The following is a 22470-nucleotide window of genomic DNA, read 5'->3' on the forward strand; positions in this document are numbered from 1 at the left end:
TTATATTTTAAGTTTATCAGAAGTTTTCTTTTTCTTCTTATGCTTGTGGCCTTGATTAGAATTTTTGCAATGATTCTCAATGACTGCTGGATTTTCTGTGACTTAAAGGAAGGAGAAAGGAGTGATTTCCTAACAATGGTTATGGGAATCTTTGTCAACACAAGAAGGGCAGCATTTTTGTTTATGAGTCTGAGGCTAGACAGATCTGACTTCCCCATGATTATGTGTCCTTCTCAGATCATATATAAATTGTTGGCTATTTTTAACAGCCTAAGTAGAGAGGTAGAACATTTGGGAAGCATCTGAAAGACTCTTTGACCGTCAGTACCTTTCAAGGCTTCCAGGAATAACCCTTTCTATGCTCAACTATAGTGGTCACTAAAAGTTAATTTTCCTATCAGTGCGCTGTACTTGTGTGTATTACATCATAGAATAGTGGTTAAATGTGTGGGCTTTGGGGGTAGATGGCTTAGGCTTAAATCCCAGTTTTACTGTGTGACTATGGATACATTACTTAACCTCTCTGCGCCTTAGTTTCACCACTTATAAAATAGGAATACAATTGTCAATTATCATCATAGGATTTTTTTTAAGGATTAAAGATGATAATCTTTGTATGATGTGCACAGTGCTAAGTATATAAGAAGTTATGTGTTATTATCATGGTTAGCTATATATGTTCTTCGCATTTCCAACTAAATTGGAGAACTGGAAGTCAAGCATTTACATCATTAATCAAATACAAAACAAATGCATACAAAGAGTTTGGGGAAAGTTGCTTAAATTTATACACCATGTTCTTTTCATACCTTTAAGGCATTTATAATTGGTATTCAAATATCAATAAATACCGACATGTTATTGGGTCTTAGATAGAGTTTATTTTTTTTTCATTAAATCTACAGTGTTTTACAAATAAAAAGTTATCAACAAATGATAAGTAAATGTAAATGTAAATTATTTCCATAAGGCACAATTTTGATTTAAAATATAACAAACATAAATATGTAGTTAAATATGCTGAATGTAAAACGGTGGTTACAAAATTTACTTTTTAAAAAATACATATGCTTATATTGAATTTAGAGAGAGAGGAAGGGAGAGGGAGAGAGATATAGAAACATACATCAGCTGCCTCTTGCAGGCCCCCTACTGGGGATGGAGCCCAAGTGCCTTGACCAGGACTCGAACCCGTGACCTCTTGGTGCATGGGACAGTGCTCAACCAACTGAGACACACCAAAATTTACCTCCTTAATATCATTAAAAAGAAGACCTTGGTACACTCAAGACAACTGTCTCCTCCAAATTCCTAATGAAGTGTCAAGTTTTCTGAATGTACTTAATGGTATTTGCACTAAGTGTACATTTCAAAACACTCACATTATGAGTTAATGCATTTGCAAAAGAGTTCTGAGTGAGGTTACATATTGCTTATGTTGCAAATGAAAAATGCAAAGCAGAGAGGAGTTCAAACCTACTGAGTACCAATGGAACTCTTCTTAATGGTTTCCCTTGCTTCCTCCTCTCTCTTAATGGAATATCATCCCAGTCAAACAATACGAAAATGTTAGGGATCAGAATTACAGAATCACTTCATTTGGAGACTGGAAGGAAAAATAAAAAGATAATCAAATCCAACTCTCTTATGTTATAGATGAGAAAATTGAGGCCAGTAGCACTGAACTCGATTAAGACTTGTTTTCAAAACAACAGCATGCATGCCCTTTACTTAAGTTATTCATTCTAGTTTTATCATTTATTTTCATGCTGTTCAACTGACCACAATTCAAAATACCGTTGCGCTCCCAACACCACGTGTGTGGATGCAGTCCTTTCTATATGGGTTCTTCTAAAGGACCATCGGGGTCTTGTCGGGAATTTTCCTCTGTGGTATCAAAGCCAGGGGCTTGTGGTTCTCCTTTGAGCATTTTTAAAGAGAATTTATCATGTAACATCTAGGGCCAGAAAGCAATCTTTATGGTCTATATTGTACAGATATTTTCTTTTCAGATTTTATTCTCATCTAAGAGAAAAGCCTTTGTAAATATTTCACATAAAATATTCCACTAATTAGTTCATGTCAGGAAGTGTTAGGTAATATTCCTGTTTGGGTCCCTTGAAATAGTTCCCTGAACAGCTAATAACTCATTTATTTTCCAATTAAACTTAAATACAATTTTGAAAGGTATTGGTTAAATGTTTGATGCATTCAAGCTATGAAAACAAGTTTTTCAATAAAGGTAGTATTTAAGAAAGTCCCAACCGATATACTTAAGGTACTTACTAGAGATGTTTGTGACTAATCATTGTAACCTAAAGACATAAGATTGGTAATAAAAACCCCAAACCATACCTTAATCACTTTGGAGTTTTAAGTGTCATTTACATCTCTCCTACATAAAGCTGTATTTAATATTCAACTTACTTCCAAAACAATATATTTTGAACTATTTGTAGTGCAGCCTCTGATCTTTAATGAAATGTGCTGGACTGGAGAATTTGGGGAGCTTGGGCTGTGGTAGGTGATAGGTATCAAGTTAAATTGTGCTGAAGCAACGTGAAGTATAAACCAATCATTTTACTAGTCCCTTTTAGAAATTCTCACGTTGATGTTACCAATGACGCCGCTTTATTAAAATTTGATTGATTAATTAATAAAATCAATATGGACATAAGGAAAAAGCAGACTGGAAGGGCAGAAAGAGACTCCCCCCCCCCCCGCCCCCCATCCCCTCCCAGCCCTCCCTCCTTTAAAAGCCTGGGCTCTCTTGGAGTAGCAGGTTCCTGCCTGTGCAAGGAATCTGGTCTCGGTGCAGAAGCACCGGGCAAAGCCAGGGCGTTCCCAGCGGGGACTGCTGGCTGCTTGGAACCTGCCAACACCTGGCTTGGTTCTTGGGGGCCCTAGAGGCAGACTTTTGCCTCGGACGGGTGGGCCCTAGGGCTGCAGGCAGGAGGCTCTGAGCGGTCAGAAGGGTTTCCTGTGTGTCAGCAACTTCACTTCGCCGAGATAGCTGGCGGAAGAGCGCAGGGAGCGCTCGCGGGCCAATCGCTCCCCAGCAGCCAACCCCGGCCGGGCGCGCCCTCGTCCTCGCGGCCGACTCGGGTGGCAGCGGCGGGGCAGCAGCGGAGCGCCCCGGCCACGGCGGACCCCGGCTCCTAGAAGACCCCTCGGACCGGAGGGCGAAAGCCCTGCAGATCGCGGGAGGGTAGCCGGGCGGGCTCCGTGGAGGCACGCCCCTCGCCTCCGGCGGAGCGCCCGGGAGCCTAAACTCCGCCCACCCTCGCGGGGAGCCGGCTCTCCCGCCAGCCCCCTGCACTCGGGACCTGGCAGGGCCTGGAGAAGGGTCCGGGAGCAGTACCGACCGACGGCGAACGGCCGCGATCCAAAAGCGCACGGGTCTGCAGCCACGCGGGAGCGGCGCGGGCCCCGGAGCCGAGCTGCCTGCTTGCAAGGTGGGGAGGAGGAAGATGCCCAAACGAAGTTGATCTTTCGGGGCAGGAGGCTGGGGAACGCCCTCCCCACGCCGGAGCGCGACACCGTGAGTTTGGCTGGGGCTCGCTGAGCCCCCCGGCGGGCGCAGACCGGCGGCCCCTCGGGAAAGCGCAGTCCGGAAAGTTGTCGGCGGCGGTGCCCCGCGCGCCCTGTTGTGTAACCTCGGCGCTGCCAGCCGGACGGGGAAGTTGTTGGCCCGCCCGCCAGCCCGGTTCGGTCCCAGCCTCTGGCGGATTTCATGGCCCGCGGCGGACGCGGGGCCGGAGCCGGCGTGGGCGAACCCCCGCGCGCCCCCTCCCGCGGGGATCCCCGGTGCCCGCTGCCTTCCGCCCGCCCGCTTTTCCGATGCGCGCTGCGCCCCTCGCCGCCGTCGCCGCCGCCGCCGCCGCCGCCGCCGCCCTCCTCTCGCCGCCTTTCGCCCCTCGGAGCCTCCGCCTAAGTCCGGGACCAGAGAATGGCCGAGGTGCTGTGTTCGGCGGTCCCCAACGGGACGGACGCCGCCTTTCTGGCCGGCCCGGGCTCCCCCTGGGGGGGGAACAGCACGATCGCCTCCACCGCCGCGGTCGCCGCCTCGTTCCGGTGTTCGCTGACCAAGACGGGCTTCCAGTTCTTCTACCTGCCGATCGTGTACATCGTGGTCTTCATCATCGGCTTCCTGGGCAACAGCGTGGCCATCTGGATGTTCGTCTTCCACATGAAGCCGTGGAGCGGCATCTCCGTGTACATGTTCAACTTGGCCTTGGCCGACTTCTTGTACGTGCTGACTCTGCCCGCGCTCATCTTCTACTACTTTAACAAGACCGACTGGATCTTCGGGGACGCCATGTGCAAGCTGCAGAGGTTCATCTTCCACGTGAACCTCTACGGCAGCATCCTGTTCCTCACCTGCATCAGCGCGCACCGCTACAGCGGCGTGGTGTACCCGCTCAAGTCGCTGGGCCGCCTCAAGAAGAAGAACGCCGTGTACATCAGCGTGCTGGTGTGGCTCATCGTGGTCCTGGGCATCTCCCCCATCCTCTTCTACTCGGGCACCGGCGTCCGCAAGAACAGAACCGTCACCTGCTACGACACCACCTCGGACGAGTACCTGCGAAGCTATTTCATCTACAGCATGTGCACCACCGTGGCCATGTTCTGTGTCCCCCTGGTGCTGATCCTGGGCTGTTACGGCTTAATTGTGAGAGCTCTGATTTACAAAGACCTGGACAACTCGCCCCTGAGGAGGAAGTCCATTTACCTGGTGATCATTGTACTGACGGTGTTTGGTGTGTCTTACATCCCTTTCCACGTCATGAAAACGATGAACCTGCGGGCCCGGCTGGATTTTCAGACCCCAGAAATGTGTGCTTTCAATGACAGGGTGTATGCCACTTACCAGGTGACAAGAGGTCTCGCCAGCCTCAACAGCTGTGTGGACCCCATTCTCTATTTCTTGGCAGGGGACACTTTCCGAAGGAGGCTCTCCCGGGCCACCAGGAAAGCTTCCCGAAGAAGCGAGGCGAATTTGCAGTCCAAGAGTGAAGACATGACCCTCAATATTTTATCCGAGTTCAAGCAGAATGGAGATACAAGCTTGTGAAGACGCGAGAATCCCCAAGCACCCGCTGTTGTAACATGGTAGGATGCTTGCTAGAGCCATGCGCTTTGTCCTCCCGCCTTTAAGTTTCTAAAAGTTTAGGGGAAAAATCAAACCCAGAAATTAGTGAGTTAAAAAAACAACAACTGGAAATGTCCACACTCACACTTAGCTTGTTTGGGTTTGCTTTCAAGGCCTCCCTTCTGTCTCACCAGAAGTATGCATAATAAAAAGTTACTACCCCAGTTAAGCATTTTCCTGCTCTTCTGCCTTCAGCATTTACAAGCTTTCCTGTTTAAAGTGCACTTGAGTACTGGAGCTATTTTGCTATTAATAATTTCTCCAGGAAAACTGATGACCTGAAACTTGAGTTGGTGATGCATCCAGTCTTTAATGTTTTTAATAATCCATGGTGGCAACAAGTTGAAGCTCCACATTCTTAAGGTTAGCCTGGTATATAGCAAAACACTAAATTCGGTTCATTCAATATCAAATGAACAGAGGTCTCAGCTGGGTGTCATTTCCGGGCCTATCAGCACAGGTGGTAGCTAAGTTTCTTAGGGACTTCAATGGAAAAGTAAAGCCAATGAATTTAAAAGCCTAAAAAGTCATTTCCCAATTTTTTTCCAGAAAACTGCTTACTATATGTTGGGTGCTAAGTGTTTGATGATGGAAGCCTGCATAAATATACAGGATGACCCAAAAACAATGCATACACACTTTAACACCTGAGAGCTATACATTCTATTACATTTTGAAATTGAAGTGTATTTTAATAAACACTGCCTTCAAAGTGTGTATACATTTTGGGGGAGGAGACTCTGTATTATCTTATGGGGGGAAATGCATCCAAAATAATCAAAGTGTTTGTACTTTCCTTGTAAACACCACGAACTCTGTTAGACTTCCTGTGATAAAGACATTGACTTGCATCACTGCTGTGCAATGCCTCAGGAGTTTGTTTATGTTCCAGTACAAATGCTCCCTCACATCTGTAAAAACAATTTTGAAAAAAATCACAGAAAGATTGCAGACCAAAGCTGAATAACTGTGAGCAAGTTGAGGGTTGTTGAGCAGGAGGATGGTATTATCAGAGGGACAGTGGTTGACAGTCGATCACAATGCATAGCCTACAAGTATGTTCTCAAATGTATGAGGCAGCAAGGGAATGGGGAGGAGACATTTTTAGATTAAGAATTTTAATTAAAAATCATGGTTTAAAGGTGGTTTTTTTTTTTTTGCTTCTTTGAAATGTTGGGAAACATTAAATGCAATATGAAAAGAAGGCGGAATTCATGTGGGTTGTGTTGATAGAATGAGAAGTTACAATCCTTTATTAGATCTTATATCCTCCTATTTAAAGGAAAAAAAACTTGAAATATATGAGAAAGGGAAGTTAGGAGAATAAAATGTAAGTACCTAAGGTACCACAGCAGTGAGAAGTAAGTTGTAGAAACGACTAATCATACTACTAATAGTTTGTAAGAGAATACCACTGTTTTACATTTTTTTCTCTGCCAAGCATTAATGAGAAATCTGTAAACTACTTCGATAATTTTAATAGCAATTTTCAATGAATATTGAATCGCTGCATTTCTAGCCCTTAAAAAGCCTTAACATTCTATATAATGTAGAATAATGGGGTGAGGTAACACAATTTATAGCTCCAAACAAATAAATCCAGAAGCAAAGGAATGTTTAATTGTGAAAACTAGTCCCAATAAAGCCAACAGCAGAAGCAGAGTCTGCAGCTCATGGTGGAATAACTTGTTTGAAATCACTGTGTAAGTAAATAATTGGGTTTGTGTCTTAAGGCAAGCACCTGTGAGACACAGTGACAGGTAAGTCGGGGATTGCTTTCAGTTTGTGCAATGCCTGGGTGGGTTGCAAATTTATGAGACCTTCAGTTTCTTCTTAGGAGTTACTTCAGTTTATCCAGTCTCAGGCCCCTAAGACCACTGAAGAAAAGCTGCATTTAGCTTCCTAAGAAGTGGTTCTTTTTTGCACGTTCAGTGTTAATGCACAGAATTATTGTAGAAGAAACCTTTTAGATATCTTACCTGCACCTCCTCATTTTGAGGAAGGAGAAGGTTAGCTGGGTTCTCACTTGGTTAGGGTCCTGCAGCGTTGTCTTGAGCCCTCCAAAAGGAAGCCTAACCTATGTTATTACTGTGCTGTCCCTTTCAAACATCATGTTCAGTGAGGCAAGATTAGTATCACGAAACTGAGCAAAATGGAAATTTCAAAGCCTGTACCATCTTTAAACTCAAAGGCTGCTGGCACACATTTCTGTAGTATTTCCTCTTCATTTACTTTAGTTTGTTTTGTTTTTTTTCCCCTTTTAGGTCTCAGGATGTCCAGCTGATTTACAGTACGCGTTACGTACATTGTTTCAGCTTCCGGAGAACTTTATTGCGGAGCGTGGGTCCATGGAGGAGGTGGACAGTGACTAGAAATGCCCTTTTACTTCGTGGCATGTTTCTTTTTTTCCAGAGTGTTTCTTCTTTAGCTTCGTACATCCCGCAGTAGACAATGGTGGCATGTGAATGCATGTCCCAATAGTAACAAGAATGATCTCCCTGACTCCTTCCAGGCAAAAAGAGGTCTCTGGGAAGAGTCTGTGTGTGCTAACGGTGAAATGAGGGTCAGGATGAAGCAGTGATCTTACAATCTGATTCTTGACCTATGATAATATTAATAAGTATTTTAATAAAGGCAGAAGTCTGTTGGCATTTTGATGAAAGAATTGCTAAAACTATGGGATTTATCAGTTAACTAGATTTCACAATACAAAACTATTTTATTGCCAAGTTCAAGGTGTCTTATGGCACACAGCTTACATCTTTGACTCTTAGAACATGAACAAGTTTGCACTGAAATGATAAAAAAACAAACCAAGAAGAGATACAGCATGAGTGTAGAATTCAGAGTTATAACCATGGCATTGCCACTCGGCCAGCTATGGAACTCTTGACCCTTTCAAGACCATTCTTTGGAATAAAAAGGTTGGATAACAGCTTTCTTTTGAGGCTTTGGGGGATGTGGAAACATTAAAACTACAGACAGACAGCGATGTATGAAATCTGCTACTGTACTTTACAGAATTCTTCAATTCCAGTCCTTGGCTAAAAATTCTTACAAAGTTCAATTGTGATGTGGACCTATGTCCTGTAAGTTTTCTCATCTACGCTGGCAGTACACTACACTGCCTTTGGATACAAAAGGTATCAGTACTTAGAGCTGCTGGAATTGCACCGGTGACAATAAAGATGTGTAACTAGTAAGAGATCTATTGAAGCTTTAATTTTGCAGGTCAAATTGTAGCTATCATAGTATTTATTAATGAAGCTTACAGTTCTTCAGTTGTACAGATTGAAAGACTTTCTTGAAAGATCCCACATACTGATGTAAATTATATTTATTATAATGTACAATATTAATGTTGCACTGGTATATTTGCATAATAAATGATACATACATAAAATTAATTATTGTATATTATGATGCTTTTTGGATATTAGTATCTTGAAATTTTTGTCTTCAGATTTTTTTAATTTAAAATAGGGAAATCTGTTTTGTGATAAAATTGATTTACTCCAGATACCCTTTTGCACATTTAACTTTTTATTTAGGGTTCTTTCTATACAGACACAATTTGGTGTCACACTATTGTTAGATCAATAGCAAATAGAAAACATCTGGGTCTGTATATAAAATTATAGAAAAGTTGATATTGTCTTTTCAGGACATTTAGAATTGTACCCTCAAATATGATCAGAGCTTCTATTTCCCAATGCAATGCTTGTCCTAACTTCAAAGTAAATTCACTTAGAAGTCTGGTGGGTTGGGCACTATTGAAGCAACATTAGAATTTAGAGAAAAACTTAAGGGAGATGGGGAGAGAAGAAGACAGCTGGTGTAATCTGTTACTGTGATTAGTTCTGCTTAAATTTCTGTGCTGTGTTTCTTTTTAAGGCGAAATAGTATAATCTTAATTTCTTTGAGACGGACTTTCTAAGTAACACACTACCAGCAAGTTTAACACTGCTATTACTTTTAATGTTTCATTTTTTCAGTTGATAACTTTAATTCCAAGTGTTAATAGTGGTAACTGTATTATATTTGGCTGCTGAATTCTGTTACATTTTTATTCTGTTGTACATAGTATTATACACGTCATTACAAATTAATATGAAGGGGGATATACATGACATATCGAAATTTGTGAATTTGAATTGTAGTCTGTGCTTTTGCAAAAATGTTTATTTTTATATTATCTGTGACTTAATATAGATAATTGAATTGGGTTTCCTTGTGATTAATAGTGACATTGAATGAGCGGTATGGAAACAGTGTTACTTGACTTTTTGAGCTTTCTCAGGTTTATCTAAATCAATGGTAGCTTAACAAATTCCAAACTAATTGTGCACAATTGTGTTTCTAATAAAAGGAATGTACATTTCCTATACGTTTGCATGCAGGAATGTACAATGTTGTGTGTGTGTTTGTGTGTACGTGTGTGTGTGTGTGTGTGTGTGTGTGTGTGTGTCTAAGGCATGGCAGACAACTTTGCATCTGCTATTGATAATAACAGCAGAGCCTTGATATCATTGTACCTACGATAGGCAATTAAAACTGAAAAGTCTCAATAAAACTATGAAATGTGGTCTGATGGCTTCTATGTTATTATAGTGTTAATACTCACAGGTTTCCCCACATTTTGACATGTACTATTATACCACCTGGCAAATCCTATAGGATGTATAGAATTAATGCAGGCATTTCTTAAGGTGTAGCCTGGACAGTAATATAGTAAAGTGTTAAAGAACGAATCCTGGCACAAGATAATTGGTAAGATTACCATTATTTGAGACTATTCATAGGAATGTGACCTAATCTTTGAGGAAAATACGAAATGCCACCTTAGTAAATATTTCCCATACTAGTGTTCTGTATTTCAAATATTAGCTGTAATCTTTTCTCTAGTTTGTAATCTTTGGGGTAATCATACTAAGAACCTTTTGTGGTTTCTGTTTATTAGTCTACATCGCCTGCTTCTCTCAAGCTTATTAAAAAATACACATCTGCTGTGCAATGAAAATGTGTTTAATGGGATGAAAGCACGCTTAAGGCATTGCTGTTTTTTCCCTCAGTGTTAGAAGGTAAGTGCGCAGTGGGTGACACTGGTTAAGGAAAATTATACAGGTTTCAGGAGCACAATTATACATCATCTGTACACTGTATCGTGTGTTCACCGCCCAAGCCAAGTCTCTGTCCACCACCATTTATCCATGGCAAATGGAGAGATTGTTTTGGTCTTTGTTGTCATTCAGACTTTATTTTTGAAAACTTCAGTTAGTTAGAATGTTTTCCCAGTAGTAAAAACAGCGATTTTATACCTTTCAACGAAGAACCAAAGTTTCAGGGTCTAACACAATTGTTAAGTGTCAATCCTGGCTGTCAGCTCACTTTGAGAGAGAACAACAAGAAGTTGATTGAGTTTTGAGCCTCACCTTTGAGAGGTGATAGTAAAACAATGCTTAGTTTAAAGACAGATACCCCATCTTGGGCCATCACTAACTGTACTTGGGTAAGCAATAGTTGAGCCTTTCAGCCTTCATCCCCTCATCTGTTAAGTGGTGATAACAATACAACTCCTTCATTCAACTTTTGTTTATTAAGCATGTGTTACATGCCACTTGGAAATCCTCACTTATTAGCATCAGCTTTAGGAGAGGTGTGTGTGTGTGTGTGTGTGTGTGTGTGTGCGTGTGCGTGCGTGTGCACACACATGTTTATTTAGTGCGCACATAGATAATTATCTTTCTGGGTTAAGAAGATTTACCATAAATCTTTGAGCACCTTTTTATTTTAAAAATCATTTTGGGACTGGAGTCAGAGAACCTTCTCGCTCCACAAGTGAATATAATGCCTTTAAATTCTCTCTTTTAATGGACTGGTAAGTTTATACTCTCTTTGCAGGAGGTTTCGAATTTTGCCCCCAGATATGATGAGTTTCCATTTCCCGGTGCAAAAAGCTTGTCCTAAATTCAAAGTAGATCTGTTATGATTTAGAAGTCTGATGGGAGGGGGCATTGGAGACAAAACAGATGCGACTAGAAATCCATATTAATGTCAATAGTCTGTTTACTTGCTTTAAGTCTCAAGGTTCTATTGCTTTAAGGTGGACCCTGGGGTCTGACATTCCCAGCCAGCATTGTTGCTGGGACCGATGGTCCTGGTCTGAATGACAGCTGTGGATGGACACAGGTCCCTGGGCTGAGAAGGCTGCAGCCCCTTGAAAATAGACGTGGATAAGAGGGCAGGGAGGTGGGAAGTAGTGGGGGCAGTCAGTACTGCCCAGAGGGGGAAAAATGTGCAGCCCTTCCCGATTACCTGATGAGAAACCACCTGCGTGAAGGCAGACATTCCCTGGTGCTAGATTCAAACCGAAAGGTGATCCAATCCCATCCCCTCAGTGTGCTGGTGAAAGCCAAGTTTTCACTTTCGCAGGTGGAGTTAGCAAAGGACGCAGGGTTTTCACGCCTATGAAAACATTCCTCCCACATGCCAGGGCTCTTCAAACTGTGGACCTTGACTCATGAGTGTGTCAGGAAATCAGGATAGTGAGTTATGATCAGCACTCTAACAAAATAAATAGAAGAGGATAGAACAGAGTCAACAACTCAGTGAGTCAGCTTGTGATTTTAATTTCAGAAATACACACACAACACAACACATATTTATGTACTTGTATCTTGGGTCCCACTCGACTTTTGATTTCTTATGGAGAACCTGGTCAAAAACTGCACCACACCTTTCTCAAAGACACTATGAAAGCAACAGATAGGCTACCTGCAAGGATGGCTATTTGTAGTTTTAAACAATATAATTGATACTCAGATTTATGTAAATTTTGAGAGCTTAATTCTTCATACTATTCCCTCTGGTGTGAACAGTTCACAGCAAAACTGCAAATGTCCATTACGCTTAAGAGTATTGCCTTTGGGACCTTAGATTTGAACCCACCTCTGACACTTACTCCTTGTGTACCATGGGCAAATGACTTAAAACCCCTTGGCTGTGTGCTCCTCCACTAAGGAGGAATAATTTGCAGCTCATAGAATGTTGGGAGAATTAAATGAAATAAAATATGCAGAGCATCTTCAAAAGAACACACTTAATCAATGGTAAACATACCATTGTTGAGGCTGTTAAGGATTTTGCCACTTCATGTGCTTCTTTGTTGTTTTTATTGTTTCTGTTTCTATTGCTATTACTATTTCTATTGTTTTTCATGCCATGGAAGGTTTGTGGGCATCCTGGAAATTCACATTGTGGGATTGAATGCATTTAACATTGTTCTTTGGAAACTCCATTGGCTATCTGACGTCAGATAATAAACAAGTATTGCCGAAACCGGTTTGGCTCAGTGGACAGAGCGTCGGCCTGCGGACTCAAGGGTCCCAGGTTCGATTCCGGTCAAGGGCATGTGCCTTGGTTGCGGGCACATCCCCAATGGGGGGTGTGCAAGAGGCAGCTGATCGATGTTTCTCTCTCATCGATGTTTCTAACTCTCTATCCCTCTCTCTTCCTCTCTGTAAAAAATCAATAAAATATATATATTTAAAAAAAAAAATAAATAAAAAATAAACAAGTATTGAACTCTTTCACGCTTTGCACAGTGATATGCATTGTGTGGGACAAAGATATGTAAGGCAAAGTGTACGGCTAAAAATAGATCAACGAGAGTCTGCTGACCTCCATAGCTGGGCCTCACCTCTCAGGCTCATGCTCTATTTTCAACCACTACAGTCCAGAGGCTGGTCTTTGGTTTTACAGATCCAGACACTTGATCTGTCAACAGTTCACCTAGAGTTCACCGACTCTGGAGCACTGACTCACATGAAGCGAACTGACAAGAGAATCATTTACCAACTAGAATGCTACTTTATGAGTATGTAACAGCTATATCCCAGTCACAATAACAGGCATCTGCCTTTTTGTTCAATCTAATTATGGATCACAAAGTTACCTCCAGAGCTTAAAGAACAAAGAGAGGTAATTTTCTTGAAAGGCATTTCTAGTAAGGTGGAAGAACTGAAAGAATTCCCTAGCCCTGAAAATACAGGTCATAATAATCAGCATCTATCCTGTTCTTGAAAAAAAATTCTGCCTGTCTGAGACAGCTCAGCAGCACAGAGATTGAAATGTTCACATTTGCTTATTTTCTTTTAAAATCAGTTCCACCATTATTAATTCATAGATAGATAGATAGATAGATAGATAGATAGATAGATAGATATAGATAGATAGATAAAAACATTAATGATGAAAGAGAATCATTGACCGGCTGCCTCCTGCATGTCCCAGACTGGGGATCAAGCCTGCAACCCCGGCATATGCCCTGACCGGGAATTGAACCATGACTTTCTGGTTCATAGGTCGACTACTGAACCATGCCAGCCAGGCATTAATTCTTCGCTTATAAATTGTATTTTAGCAATGTCTCCCAATGGTGGGTGTGGCAGGAGGGTGGTGGTAAAGAAGGCTGCATGCTTGCTAAGTTGAAGACACTAAAAGACATCCAGTTGAAAATGGTACAGGATGCATTGCAGAGTTCAGAAATGCCATTCCAAAGTTTAAGACAGAGGTAGAGGTATAGGAAGAGATAGAGGTTTGGGAATTGATAATGTGCAAGTGACAGCTGGGGAGAGGGGTTGAACCATTGGCAATATCCACATTGAGGCAGACAGAGAAAAGTACTGAGCAGGAAGAATTGAAGTCATAGAAGATTCCAGATGGCCTTCTGAAGAAATCAGTCTCAGAAGAGAGTTTTAGGAAAAACCTGGGTCACTGTTTGCAGAAAGGACCATAAAGAGTCTGTTAAATTTAGAAATGAGAAAATAATGGTGTTTAATTGAGATCACTTTTAAACCATAACAATAGTCATGATTACAGATCACTGAGGAAGTCTTGTGGTGTTGCTATTGAGGATAATAGGTTAGTAGCTTGAGGCAAAGACAGAGATTAGAGATAGCAAGTTTTAAAGAGAGAGATTTCTTGATAATGTCAGAGGAAACAAACAAAAAGAGAAGGAATAAATAGAAAACAAAAAATAAAATGACAAAACGTTATCATGTCAATTCCATCTCAAAAACATTAGCCTTCTTATGACTATTTTTCCACTGACAAAAACATCCTCATGCGATGTTAATTGTATATTAACAGCATAGTTAATAAATTAATATGACATGAAAAATATGAGAAATTTAAACATTATATATAAATACACCAAGTAAAACACAGTTTATCAGACTGGATTTAAAAACAAGACCAACTTTATTTTGTCAATAAGAAACTCACTTCAAATACAGAATAAGAAGAGTAAAAAGGAAAAGAAAAAATCAGAAGGAAGGAAATAATAGAGATAGAAACAGAAATTAATAAAATTTAAAACACAAAATTAACAAAACAAAAATATAGGTCTTTGAAAAAATTAATAAAAGTGACAAACATCTAGCAAGACTGACAGAAAAACAATTATCAATATGATGAATGAAATGGGATATAACTAAAGATCCTACATAAAAAAATAGTAATATTGGAATAGACAATTTTATACATAAACATTTGATATCTTACATAAAATTCTTCCAAAAATATGAATTGAATTTATCACAACCCCAATTCTAAATAATAAAAGCCTACTATGCTAAGTGTCTGGTCAGCCGTTCAACAAATCAAAGCATAATATGCTAGTGATATGCTAAGGCCGCTCAACTGCTCCCTATGACATGCACTGACCACCAGGGGGCAGACGCTCCAACCAGTAGGTTAGCTTGCTGCTGTGGTCTGGCCAATTGGGACTGAGTGAAACAGGCAGGACACACCCTGGAGCCCTCCCACAATCCCTCTCCTGCTGGCCAACCTCCTGCATCCCTCCCCTGCCCCGATCATGCACCAGTGGGATCCCTTGGCCTGGCCTGTACCCTCTCTCAATCCAGGACCCCTCAGGGGATGTCAGAGAGCTGGTTTCGGCCTGATGCCACAGGCCAGGCTGAGGGACCCCACTGGTGCATGAATTCGTGCACCAGGCTTCTAGTATGAAATAATTTTAATAGCCTTCTAACTTTTTTTTTCTTTATTGATTAAGGTATTACACATGTGTTCTTATTCCCCCATTACCCCCATCTCCCATATATGCCCCACCCCCCTGTTGTCTGTGTCCATTGATTAGGCTTATATGCATGCATATAAGTCCTTTGGTTGATCTCTCCCCTTACCCCTACCGTCCCCTACCTTCCCTGAGGTTTGACATTCTGATTGATGGTTTTGTTAATGAAAGTGAATGTGTAACTTAACCCCCTGCCCCAGCAAAAAAGGAATCTCCAGGCCTAGTAGGTTTCACTGGAGATTTAACAAATTGTTTAAAGAAAAATTCACACCAATTCTACACAATTTCTTTCAGAAAATAGAAGAGGGAACACTTGTCAGTTTGTTATATGAAACTGGTAAGACTCTGATATGAAAAACCAGACAGTAAATAGGTCAATATTCCTGATGAATATAGTCACAAAACTCATTAATGAAATATTAGCAAATAGACTACAAGAATACATGAAAAGAATTATCATGGCCAAATGTGACCTGGGATGCAAGGTCCACTTAATTTTTAAAAATATATCTAGCCCTAGCTGGTTTGGCTCACTGGATAGAGTGTCAGCCTGCAGACTGAAGGATCCCGAGTTCAATTCCTGTCAAGGGCACATGCTGGGGTTGCAGGCTCGATCCCCAGTATGGGGTGTGCAGGAGGCAGCCAATCAATGATTCTCTCTCATCGTTGATGTTTCTATCTTTCTCTCTCTCTCCCTTCTTATCTGAAATCAATAAAAATATATTTAATATATATTCATTATACTAGTATTAATAGACTATAAAAGAAAAATCACATGATGGTATCATTGATGAAGAAAAAGCATTTGACAAAATATAATATTTATTACCCATGATAAATTCTCAAAGAAATAAAAACAGAGAGGAATTTTCTCAACTTGGTAAAGCTCATATATTAAAGAAACAAACCCAATCAAACAAACAAACAAAAACTACAGATACCGTTGTACTTAATAGTAAAAGACTGAATATTATTCCCCTAAGACTTGGAATAAGGCAAAGAGTTTTGTTCTTCCTGCACTTATTCAACAAAGTGCTGGAAGTTCTTGTCAGAGTAATAAGGTGAGGAAAGCAAATAAAAGACATACAGATTGAAAAGAAAGTAGTAAAACTGTCTCCCTGTTTGTAGATGATAGGATTGTCCATGTATAAGAGCCCAAGAAATATAAAATAAAAGTCCTGGAATTATAAAGTGAGTTCAGCAAGATCACAGGGTGCAAGATATATATATACAAATAATTAATGTAGCCAATGACCTGGATGAATCTCCAGAGCATTATGCTGAATGGGAAAAATCTCAAAAGAATACTGCTGTATTATTCCATTTACATAATATTCTTGAGATGAGAATATGATAGAAACGGAGAACAGATTAGCCATTGCCAGGGATCAAGGAAGGAGTGTGAGAGGGTGGGAAGTAGATATTATTATATAATGACTAGAGGCCCGGTGCACAAAATTTGTGCACGGGGTGGGGGGGGCGGTCCCTCAGCCCAGCCTGCACCCTCTCCAATTTGGGATCCCTCTCACAATCCAGGACTGCTGGCTCCCAACTGCTCGCCTGCCTGCCTTCCTGATTGTCCCTAACCACTTCTGCCTGCCAGCCTGATCACCCCCTAACCACTCCCCTGCCAGCCTGATTGATGCCTAACTGCTCCTCTGCCAACCTGTTTGCCCCTAACTGCCCTCCCCTGCAGGCCTGGTCACCCCTAACTGCCCTCCCCTGTAAGCCTGGTCACCCCTAACTGCCCTCTGTCACCGGGGGCAACCCTAGCCTCCTGCTCTCTCTAGCTCCGTGGCTGCCACCATTTCTGTTGGGATTTATCTTCTATAATTGCAACTTTGTAGCCTGTAGTGGAGGCCTCGGCCAGCCAGAATGTGCGGAAAGCTTGGCTTCCTCTGTCGCCAGGGAAACCCAAGCCTCCCTTCTGTTCTCTGTGGCCGCAGCCATCTTGGCTGGGGTTAATTTACATAATTGCTCTTGATTTGATGGTGGGCGTGGCTGGTGGGTGTGGCTGGTGGGTGTAGTGGAATGATGGTTAATTTGCATATTACTCTTTTATTAGATAGGATAATATAAGGGACTCTTGTGGTAATGAAAATGTTATATACCTTGACTATAATAGTGACAATATCCTCACTGTAATACTCTATAATAGTGACAATATCCTCACTGTAATACTCTACTATAGTTCTTTTAATTTTATTTTTCAATTACAGTTTACAGTCAATATTATTTTGTATTAGTTTCAGGTGTACAGCATAGTGGTTAGACAACCATATACTATAAAGCATTCCCCTGATGTTTTCAATACCCACCCCACAACTTACATAGTTATTACAATACTATTGACTATATTCCCTATGCCCTACTAGGAGAAACTGAATAAAAGGTATATGGGATCTCTCTATATAAGTTCTTACTGTTGCATGTGAATATATAATGATCTCAAAATAAAAAGTTAAATGAAAAAATGAGAAGGAGGCGGGGGGGAGAGAGAAAGGGAAGTGGAGGGAAGAGAAGGGAAGAGAAAAAGAGGAGAGGAGAGGAGAGGAGAAGTGAGGAGAGGAGAGAATGGAAAGAGCCAAACCTAGAAATAACTCAAATATCCATCAACAGGTGAATGACAAACTATGTTAGATAATAACAGTAAAATGCTTTTAAGCAACAAAAAGGAACAATCTACTGATACACATATCATGGATGAGTTTCAAAAATACTACAGGACATGAAAGAAGCCAAACACAAGAATACATTCTAGATTACTTATATCAGAGTCAGAAACAGACAAAACTAGCCTATAGTGACAGAGAAGAGAGCAGTGAATGCCTAGGGCCAGGACTATGTGAGGATGAGGGCTTGACTGCAAAGCTGCAGAATGGAATTCTCAGGGGGATGGACTTGATTTATATCCGGACTGAGGTGGTTGTTATAGGTATCTACATTTGTCAGTACTCATCCTATTGTACACCTAAAAGGAGTGCATTTTATTGTATGTGTACTATTCCTCAATAAAGTTCATGTTAAAGAAAAAGAATGAATGCAATTGAGAAATCAGAGCTGATATTGTGATTTTATTTTATTTATTAATTAATTTATTTTTTGCTTAGAAGCTGTAGCAAGCAAGCAAGAAATATACCCATGGATCCCTTTTACACGGAATAAAGAGAATCACAGTAGGAAAAATATTTCAGAAGAGACACTCAATGCTGGAGAGATTTGGAAGTGATGAGAAAGTCATGAGAAAAGTATGAGAAGAAATGAGTCCCTAGGGAGATTTGTGCAAATGAGAAGATGGGAGTAAGACCTTAGAAAATACACAAATGTCAACAGTTGCTGAATAGAGGCCTGTATTCTTATAAAAACTTGGCCCTATTAACTTTAGAGTAGAGGGTAGCCTGAAGCTAAGGGCTGAAAGAGTTGCCCATGGATAAGGAAGATGTAGGGAGGACAGGGCAAGCAGAAGGCCCTGCGACATGAATGTTCACAAATGCAGGCAAAACACCTGTAGGGTGGATAGGTTTGAACTCATGGTTCCTGTGAGGACAGACAGCCAAAAGAGAAACTGGAATGGCAAAGTCAACCATACAATCAGAGTGACAGATCAAGAGGAAACCAGAGAGGGGGAGCTGGCCGGTAACGTGGTGAAGGCCCAAAGTAAGACCTCAAACTAGAGAAGAAATTTGGCTCATGAGAAACAAACTGACAAGATGAGGAAGAGAAGGGATTTTAACAATACCCATGGTGACATATTCTGTCACAAAGCTCAGGTGACATTGAGACTGAAACTGGTTGCTTTTAAGAGTCCAGCACCAACCTCTCCCCATGTTGACCCATTGAGTCTTGAGACAACATGTATTAGTTCATGACCTTGTAATGCCATTATAGGATAGGACTCTGCTCATCAAACACCTGGAATGTGAAAAAATAAAAATAAAAAAGGCTAGATGTCACATGTCCTTTTCTTTCCAAAATCCCCTGTTTTCTCTTGGCTAGTCAAAGAGGTATAGGAGTAATTGGGTTCCAGTGCAGAAACTTGGATATAGAGGAACCCAGTCACCAGATATACAGTACAAGTTAGAAAATGAAGTCTTATGAATGAAGTGAAAATTAAGAAAATCGCAGAATAAGGTCAGGGCAAGTCTTGTTATATGAATGCTTAACGAATTGGGGGGTCAATATTCCATAGTGTTTAAGAGTGAGACTCAATTGGATTCAAATCCTAGCACAGACAATTATCAATCATGAGAAATTGGGCACAAAATTATTAACCTTTCTGAGACTCAATTTTTTCATCCAAAATATAAGGTTCATAATAACTACTTCACTGGGTTCTTGTGAGGTATAAATTAGATCATTTATATGAAACTCTTTGTGCTGCTGCCTGTCACTTAGTAATTGCTCAATAAATTGTGAATGCTGGAGTTTGAGGTAAGAAACAGAGTTGGGCAGAGGCTTCCTGAGGATGTCAATGGATCACCTAGCTGTAGGGAGAGGGAAATTTCAGAGGCGTGGAGTTAAATTAAAAGGACTTGGCTGAGGAACTCAAGAAACAACATAGCCACAGTAGCAAGAAGGAAAAGAGGACATATGTGTCTAAGAAACCCAGAAGGAAGTAGTGATCAACAGGAGTAAATGAGGAAAGAGGAGACTGGAAAGAGACAAGAGCGATAAACATAGCAATAAGGAGGTGATTAGAGAGAAAGGGAAGGAAGCCAGAGGGCAGAGGGTCAAGAAGGAAGTATTAAGGAACACTGTGTTCTCAGAGGCAGATCAAGAGAACCAGTTGTTTTGAAAAGCTGAATATCAAATGTATTGATTCTGAAATGTGATGTTGTTGAGTGTCTTATTTATATGGTTGTTCAAGTCTCAAACTCTAAACAAGCTGACCCTGGTTGCCAGGATGTATTACTCCTGTTGCTTCCAAATCCAATTCTGGCAAGCGCAGCCATTCCCCATGGTATTTCTGTTAGTATTCATACAGTACTCATTAGGACTTGAAATCTTTTCAGCCTTGTCAAATTCCATTATATGGCACAACAAATCTTAACTTGTAGACTATAGTGTTTCTTTTCACAACAACTTGGTTTTTAAAGCAACTGCTGAAAGTAATATTAATCTTTTTGTGCTCTTATATTGATGTCTTTGTCCATAATAAGAAAATTATTGCTGTATTAGGTGTGTATCAATAAAAAAATAACCCTTGTTGTACATTTCAAAAAATATATAAATAAATAAATAACAATAATGGGTTTTTCAACTCATTTGCATGTAAATTTTAAAAAGTGTTTCAACTAGTCCACTATTTCCTATATATTTACTTCACATTAGAAATATCCAAATATCCCTTTTGATCTGCCAGAAGCTCAAGTAATGAAAATAATTAAAAACATAAATATCTAGAACTCTCAAGAATGATTTCTTCGATTAAAAAAATAAGTAATTTTGGAGTAAAATTAGTTGATCCTAATTAGATATAAGCAATAGTACTATGTATGAAACTGCCTTATTATACCACTTGAACAATGTGAATTTTCCACAATGCATTTATCTCCATATTGCTATTATTATGTCTTCCAATATCACTTAAAATTTAGTCTGCTTTGCCATGAAAAGTACCCTCAACATTTTTTCTCTTTTTAACTGTTTTTTTATGACTATTTAACAATTCTTTGGGGTTTTTTTTTTTAGCATGATTACCCTTTAAAATATCACAAAAAGTGAGATACTTAAACTACAATTTAAAGAAAAAAAATGTATAGCCAAAATAGAGAATATTCCAAATTCAACAGAATATATTGAGTGCATACTAGTTGAGACATAATGAAATCAGAACATGAGTTGGCGCCATTGCGAATGGACAGAAAGTATATTTAGGAAGCACAATCAATGAGTCTTTGAATATGGAAGAGATGAGAGAGACTGAGCTGTGTAGACCTCAGATGAGTTCCAAATTTCTAGCTTGAGCAATGAATGAGGCAACTGGGAGAGCCATTCAGCAGGCCTGGGAAAAAGGATGGAGAATTGATGGTTTCCATTTTTGATTAATTGGGTCTAAAAGTGGAGTTCTAATAAATACGGTTTTGTGTTTTCCAGCCTATTCATTTGCTTTTATTTAAAAGTGTACTTTTGTAAATAGAGCAAGATTTAAATATTCTGAAGAAATACTGGTTAGAGGGCAGTTGAAATTGTCATATGATTGCTAAATATAATTGCTAGAGTCATCTGGTTCAGAGTTTGGGCCAAGTATCCAATTTTGTCAAGCAAAGAAATTTTATGCACTCAACAGATACATGCTTGAGAGACGGCTGTGGATCAGGCACTGTTCTAAGAGTTGGGAATATGATATGGGGAAAAACAGGAACAATTCCTGTTCTCACTGTGTTTACAATCTCCCACAAAAATACAAATGATGAGTACACAACAATGAAGATAAATTCATCTCCGATAATTACAGGTGCTATGAAGAAAACAAAACATAGTCAGGAAAAGGGGACTAAGGTGAAAAAGAATATGAAATTATTCCTCTCTGAAGGGCTGGCATTTGAGCTGAGCTAGCTGTGTGGAGAAATTGGAGAGCTTTTAGACAATGGACCCCAGTTTTTCTATACAGGGGCAGCAATAGGTTGGAAGAAGTTTGAGGGACTTTTAAAAAATGATATTGCATAAAAAGCCCTTTCTGTTTATTTACAGTACATATTTATTTGAAATGAAAGGAGCTGATACAAAAAAGCAGGTGACTGAGTGCACCCCCTTCATATCTACCAGGCCGTTCTTTGAGCTTCAAGACATTCAAACAGAGAGCAAAAGTAAAGTCACAGCCCAACCAGTGTGGATCAGTGGTTGAACATTGACCAATGAACCAGGAGGTCATGGTTCAATTCCAGGTCAGTGCACATGCCCAGGTTGTAGGCTGGATCCCCAGTAGAAGATGAGCAGAAGGCAGCTGATCAATGATTTCCTCTCATCATTGATGTTTCGATCTCTCTTTCCCTTGCCATTCGTCTCTGAAATACATACATACATATATATATATATATATATATATATATATATATATATATATATATACACACACACATAGTAAAGGCACAAAGGCAGAAACTGGCTTGCCTGTCCTAGGGGCAGGTAGAGACCAATAGGGCTAGAACATGTGATAAAATAGAGGAGTGAGTGGTAAGAGATGAGCTCAGAGAGAGGGAGAGTAATCACATCATGCTGG

At 40.5% G+C, this 22470-nt stretch overlaps 1 protein-coding gene across 3 annotated transcripts in view; it reads left to right on the plus strand.

Moving 5' to 3' along the window:
• The first annotated feature begins 3936 nt into the window (after positions 1 to 3936).
• The window catches only part of P2RY1 (purinergic receptor P2Y1), a 28948-nt gene continuing 10414 nt past the window's right edge, over positions 3937 to 22470 (plus strand). Inside the window, exons 1-2 of one of the 3 annotated variants that reach the window (XR_008555509.1) lie at positions 3937 to 5515; positions 7417 to 9378. Coding sequence is in view for 2 of the 3 variants with exons in the window: in XM_008142208.3 (XP_008140430.1) it covers positions 3950 to 5074 (1125 nt within the window). In the remaining variant the exon portion in view is untranslated. Of the gene's footprint in view, positions 5516 to 7416; positions 9379 to 22470 lie in introns of those variants that run through there. The other 2 variants (XM_008142208.3, XM_054713656.1) reach the window with 2 other exon arrangements.

Source organism: Eptesicus fuscus, chromosome 3 (genome assembly GCF_027574615.1).
Source record: "Eptesicus fuscus isolate TK198812 chromosome 3, DD_ASM_mEF_20220401, whole genome shotgun sequence".
NCBI lineage: Eukaryota > Metazoa > Chordata > Mammalia > Chiroptera > Vespertilionidae > Eptesicus > Eptesicus fuscus.